This window comes from Polyodon spathula, chromosome 23 (assembly GCF_017654505.1).
Source record: "Polyodon spathula isolate WHYD16114869_AA chromosome 23, ASM1765450v1, whole genome shotgun sequence".
Classification (NCBI taxonomy): domain Eukaryota; kingdom Metazoa; phylum Chordata; class Actinopteri; order Acipenseriformes; family Polyodontidae; genus Polyodon; species Polyodon spathula.
In genome coordinates this window covers 4662317-4669189 of record NC_054556.1, presented here as the reverse complement: position 1 = coordinate 4669189, position 6873 = coordinate 4662317, and the positions used below count along the sequence as shown (strand labels likewise).

The 6873-nt window shown below is 35.5% G+C and overlaps 1 protein-coding gene across 1 annotated transcript; it reads left to right on the top strand.

Annotated features, from left to right (window-relative positions):
* The first annotated feature begins 1225 nt into the window (after window positions 1–1225).
* Window positions 1226–2875, top strand: LOC121298388 (histamine H1 receptor-like). The gene is made up of 2 exons (XM_041225497.1): window positions 1226–1963; window positions 2198–2875. The coding sequence occupies exons 1-2, from the start codon at window positions 1226–1228 to the stop codon at window positions 2873–2875; spliced, it is 1416 nt and encodes a 471-aa protein (XP_041081431.1).
* Window positions 2876–6873: the final 3998 nt, after the last annotated feature.

The following is a 6873-nucleotide window of genomic DNA, read 5'->3' as shown; positions in this document are numbered from 1 at the left end:
CTCGTGCATTGCTTGCACCTTGCGTTCCAAGCGCCTTGCGCACTAAGTACTTTACTTTAATGAATTGTACATCTATTACATAAGCAATTTAGCTTCAATCAATCGAATTAATCAAATCTGTCTCAAAAGAACTTAACCAAAAAATGGCTTAGCATCAACTGTCTGGAAGGTCCCTGAAAGTATTTCTCAATGCTTTTGTGATTGCTCTTGTATTTCAATCAGTACCACTGCTGCCCTTATCCTGGTGAAGCTCAACATTTCATTCAGTTTGAATGCTTTTTTACATTTGAAAAGAGTTGATTTGGGTCACACTTTAGATTCTTATTCCAAAGATATTACACTCCCGCTTGTGTTTTGTGAGGGGATACAGTACAGTTGTCCCTTTTTTTTATTTGAAACGTTATTCAAAAAACATGCAAACACTGAACCACTAAGTCACTTATGTTTGTATTTATTATTTGTTTGAAAAGCACAGAACATTGGGGAACATAGTAACAAGTGCTTCTGACTTGATGTTGAAAAGCACAGATAATAATAATCCTGGTGCTATACACAAGTGGCATTGGAATGCCAGTGCAATGCTTCTGTTAAACATACAAAGGGAAGCTCAAGACAGGGCACACAATGGTTCTACAGCACTTAAACTGCAGTGTCAAAGATCCCCCAATACACACTATAAAGTTTGTGTGTGTGTGCGCGCTACGCAAAACTGACCAGCTGTTGATTTGCTTTGCTGTAAGGTAGTGTATGATCACAATTAGCTTAGCAGGCAAAAGCTGAAGTGATGCTGAAAGCAATACTAAGCAGTGTCGGAGAGAACATTAGTCATGTTGCTAGTTTTAACTTGCTATATCTTGCCAGAGCCACTGTGTTGATTTGATCACTCAGGTATATAATGAGATATTTGCTTTGTGGAAAGGCTTTTTATTTTTAGAAAATAGATAATGGGCTGCAACCCCATTTTTTTTAACGTGGTTTAGAATTTAGCTGGCATTCTGTATCATAGACTGCAATATGTATTCATAAGTATGGCCATTGGTGCAACAAATGCTGCACAGCGAAGTGCTGCAGACATCAAAAAGAAGGGATTTACAATAACTTTCTTCTTTTTTATTATAGGTAACACACATGAAGACCGAGGAGGAAAAAGGAAAGTGTGATATGCTTTAAGCCTCTGATGTCTTTCCATACTTTCGGATTATATAGACTTTCAACAGTGGCAGACATGGAAACTACAACTGTAATTTTACCGAGAGACTATTACCTTAATAGCACTTTGAAAAGGCAGTTGGTTACTGAAGAAAACAGAGCAACAAATTCAACTTTCATTTTTCATTACCATGTAAATCACGTTCTCTTGGGTTTGTTTCTTGGTACTGTGTCTTTGCTGACTGTGGTAATGAACATCTTAGTCCTGTATGCTGTTAAAAAGGAGAGAACTCTGCACACAGTTGGGAATTTGTATATAGTCAGCCTGTCAGTGGCAGATCTGATTGTCGGTGCATCTGTAATGCCCCTCAACATTGTATATTTGTTGGAGAACGAATGGATATTTGGACAAGTGGTTTGCCGATTTTGGTTAGTTATGGACTATGTGGCCAGCACTGCTTCCATCTTTAGCCTTTTCATTTTGTGTGTGGATCGATATCGTTCAGTACGGCACCCACTCAAATATCTAAAATATCGAACCAAGGCTAGAGCTAGTGTGATGATTTCCGGTGCCTGGCTACTGTCAATGACCTGGGTTATCCCCATACTGGGCTGGCATTCATTTGGTGCTGTAGATTCAAAGCCTAAAACTGAAAATACATGTGAAACTGATTTCCAGTTTGTCACCTGGTTCAAAGTTCTCACTGCTGTCCTCAACTTCTACGTCCCCTCTTTGATGATGCTGTGGTTTTATATACAGATCTTCATGGTTGTGAGGAAACATTATCGGCAAAGGGGAATCATAAATGAGTCAGTCCAGTCTGCATTTGTAAGGATTGGTTTTGCACAACGTGGCAGACACAAGACTGATCTAAATGAACAAAATGAAAATACTATCCATGAATTATCCCATGGAGAGGCTTTATTAGATCAGTATAGCTTACAGCAGCCTCACGATGCAAAATATATCACAGAAACCCAGGATGAAATGAATCAGAACAAACATCGCTACCACCCAAACTTATTCACTGTTCCACATAATCTGGAGCTGCCATCAACTAAAATTTTTATGAGAGATATGGAAGCCCAACATCATTCTGCTTCCAGAGGTTTAAAGAACGGCACAAAAGAAAGGGAGGCTTCCTCAGAACCAGAGATGTCTTTAAAATTGACATGCTTACCTCCTGGCATTCTGCACAGTCAACCAGATGATGACAAGGTCAAGAAAATGTTTGTTTCAGAAAATGACTGCAACGTAATAGTGCCAAACTCCATTGCAGGCATGCCTGAGATAACTGACGCCTCTGACGTGCGGACATTCACTTCTGTCTTAGAGAAAGACGCAGCCCTCTCTTATTCTAGATCGGATCCCTCACCTTGGCTTCACAATGACAACACCAGAGTGGATTCAGTCAATAACCTAAAGCAGTCGTGGCAAAAGTTCTGTACTAACTCCAAGCAGTATGTTCAGAATCTTCGCTTAAAGAAAGAAATAAAAGCTGCCAAGCAGCTGGGTTTCATCATGGCAGCCTTCATGATGTGTTGGATCCCATATTTTGTGACATTCATGGTCATGGCTTTCTGTAAGACATGCGTTCATCACAACTTGCACATGTTCACAATCTGGCTGGGTTACATAAACTCTACATTAAACCCTTTAATTTATCCACTGTGCAATGACAATTTTAAAAAGACTTTCAAAAATATCCTTCATATTAAGTCTTGAGATTGTTACAGAAACTTTGTTTTGTTCATTTTTTTTCCTGCAACTGTTGTTTTCTCTTTGAACTTTTCATATTCTGGCTAGGGCTAAATTTATCTCAAGATACTAAGCAAATATACACTACTCATGTTTTGGTATCACTTTAGTCTGTATCAGATCATATTTTCCAAATATAATTGTAACAGGATATGGAGTCATTGTTTTTTTCTTCTGGTTTTCACAGCAATGGCAATGCAGCCACACACAACGGTACACTGTAGATGTCTATTATAAACACAACTTCCCAACGTGGAATTGAAATAAAAGAAACACTACACAACATAGTGTCCTCTACAACACATAGATTTCACTGAACTGTACTGTGGAATTATTAGACGTGAGAACTTAAGTCTAAATGTCAGATATAGAATAGTGATCAAGTAAGGAATAATTATCAAATTCTACATAACAATATTGCTATTTGAACCTTGTTAAAAATATACAATTTACATGAATGTAAAACTTACTCTGAATACTAAATATTCCAAATAACATTAACAGTAATTTTCTTAAAAACTTAGAAATATATAGTCCTGTTATTACCATTGAAGTTATCCATTATTCTCCTATGAGTAATGTATACATACAGGCATTAACGCAAGTGAACAACATAACATTTTCTTTACATACCTACAGTATAATCCAGCCAAATACAACACAAAGAAAGTGGAAAAAGTCTATGATGTCACATTTCAGCGTTTTCAGGTGAAGTGCAAACTATAAATTGTGTAATAAAATGTGACTTCAGCTTGTAATTTTTGGCTTTCAACATAGAGAATACTGTATTTGTCAAACATGTTATAAAATACACTGCACAGGTGTTGTATGTCTTTCGCATATTACTGTGTTATGGAGCACAGAAATGTTTTTTATGCTATTTATTGTTCATTTTAAAATGGCTCATATTTATTAAAGTGTGTTTGCACAACATGAACCGTTATTGACTTTATTGGCAGTATGAACTAATATAAGGTTGGGATTGTCTTTTTAAATCTGTAACAAAGATAAATACATTGTACTCAGCTCTACACAATAAGAAACACTACAAGGTGTTTGAATCTAGTAAACTCTCCTAATAGTGATTCACTTTGTGTATCTCACGTTTTCCAATATGAAAGACACGCATATTACAGTGTAGGTGTAATTGGTTTCCATATAAATTTGGGTAATTTTACTGAACACAGATAATTCTACCTCTTCCTGCATTCCTGTTTCAAGAGATAAAAGGATTTAACGCAGGGCCTAATTGCTACAAAGTAAATATCATTTAAAAATATAGACTTTTACTGATGTGATGAACATCATGTAGGAACATTGCAAGAACTGTAGGACTATTTGAGATTGTAGTGCTTAATGTTAATTTAATCATTTAGCAAAAAGAAACAATTTGGTTTTAGAACATCAGAAACACTGTAAAGGCGCCTTTGATTTTAATTTCAATCAATTAAGGACATGTAAAGATAATTTTATACTGCCAAAGAAAGGGCTTGTTTTCATAAAGGTTATATTTGACGGATATGCAGATGAGTCTGACTTGACAGGTTTATCACTCAGGGAGATGCTGGCTGTCTTGGGCTGTTACTGATTCTGACACTTGGAGAGCCACAGTTTCCTTTGTAAAAAAAAAAAAAAAAAAAAAAATCAATGCTCCTGAGTTCTGATCAACACCATGCTTTCCAATATTTTGCATCTCTTGCCGGAGAACTGTGTGTATGCTGTGAATTACTACAGATTTAGATGGAGTAACATAGGTAGCGCTGCATTCCCTATTCTGTGTGATTGAGATGCAATCTGGTGCGTTACAGATTTTCATCCAGGATATGGCTGGGACAAGTGGGAATTTTGCTTGATAATAAAATCAAATAATTATAAATTAATTAGCACGCACAGCTCAAGGCATCAAATACCGCTTTAGTTTCTATGTTAAGGTCAGACATGCTACACTTTAAATCGCTGAGCTTTTGTGGTATGTATTTATTTTAAATAATAAAAACTATAAATAAAACAAATTACAAAAAAAAAAGAAAAAGAAAGAAAAAACAACTTTACACGCATTATCTTTGCTGTAGTCGTTCACAATGCACTTATACTAGTTATGCACTTGTGGTAGGTGACAATACCGAAATACTGTATCTCCCTTTATATAAATTGTGGTATTAGTCAATTCCTAGAAATGCAACCTCTCTTTGTGAAAACGACTGTAGCTAGAGAATAGCAGAACAGTACTCGGAATGCAGTTACAATGCAGTTAAATTCAAATTGAAAGACACGGGCAATGTTAATCAGTCACCATTGTTTTTGGTGACTTCCCTCACAGACCAGTAACCATTTAACTCTTTACAGGTTTCTTACTACAAATACTGCAGTCATACTATTTTATTCGAAACAGCTGAGAAAACATAATAAATATAACATAACAATGTGAACCTGCCATACTACGATACTCCTGAATTCTGCACACCTCTCTTCACTTTCTCCAACCCTCGCCCTTTTCAGAAATCCAAACTGTAGCGCCTGGAAGTCATCCCCTGGTAGGTAAACATGTAGGGTTGTTATGCCTTTCCTTGGGTACCGTAAAGCTGTTGACAACAAAGTTTAATAAAGCTTTCTGTGACAGAGTGTTGTAATTGATAGGTCGTTTTTTTATTGTGTTGTGTACAGCGCCTTCTCTACAAAATAAATGATTAATACATAATGCAGGCTAAGTGTACTGATTAATAGTCATCGAAAGTAAACTTGTTCACTACGTTTTCATGTATGTACAAATTAAACGGTATGCCTGTTTTCTGCCCTCATTACTTGCACAGTACCCTGGTTGTCGTTAATTACGAGCCGACCGGAATATACGTTTTTAACGGTGATAACAAACAGGATTTGAAAGTCATATTGTGCAATTTTCAAGGTAATTTATGTTGAAATAACATGTTTACCTGTTTAAAATATTCTGAAATGCATACAGAAGTTTCAGATTAATGAGAATATGATGAATATCGTATTCATTTTTTTTTTAATGTTTTTTTTTTAAATATCAAAACTTATTACTAATAAAATTACAAAATAAAATTACAATTACTATTTCTAGTTGGCAACACAAATGCTATTACTTTTCTTCTTATATTGCAGGAAGCAATAGCATTACATTTCACAATAGCATTAAGCTTTACAACTTTAGTTCCGCTTCTGACATAAGTGAACATACTTTCTATTTTCTTACCCCTAGTGGTATTATCACTGGCCCTCCACAGTATTTCAGGTTCACCTGTTGTGCAGTTATGGACATAATCCTGTTTTAAATGTATCCTGTCCACCTTTTAAGACCCTAATTCACAAGTTAAGAGATGATTTGGCATTGGTGTCCTAAATAGATCTGTTGATTTTCATTCATGACCTATGTCCCTTAACAAGGTATTTGGATTACATCATATCTCAATATTGCATGATCAACGATTGGACCCATAGCATGTGGCAGATCTGAGAGAGAATGTAGGTTTTCATTAACAAAATCTCAATGAAAACAGTAGATTATTTATACAAAGTGTTTTGTCTGTTTTTATTTGTGAAGCAGACCATTGGTTGCTTTATATTATTGTTCTTTTTTTGTTAAAAGGCAAAAGGAGATTTTATGGTCTGCGAGAAGATGACACATCGATTCTGCAGTTGATTCTTGTATGCCATTGAATGGATGTTATATAGTGTTATGTAGCCTAAGTGGTAGGAACAGGTATCAAAACAATATTGTGCATGGAGTGTGTACCTTTATTTAGATTTTATTTTGTGATGTCTTGTAATATTTTTTCTTTAAATAAAATTAATACAATCTTTTGTTAATTAGGTTATAATTTGAAGAAATATTACTTTCAGCTTCTGATGATGTGGTCATGCATGTTATAAGAATTAGAGCCAGTTTAGCAAGTATCATTCCCAGTTTTCAGGTCATGGACATATTAAGAATTCAATACTGA

Coding starts and splice junctions, on each gene's coding strand:
- LOC121298388 (XM_041225497.1), top strand. CDS start 1,226: ATGGAAACTACAACTGTAATTTTACCGAGAGACTATTACCTTAATAGC. Junction 1,964..2,197: donor GGGGAATCATAAATGAGTCA/GTCCAGTCTGCA, acceptor CATAATCTGGAG/CTGCCATCAACTAAAATTTT.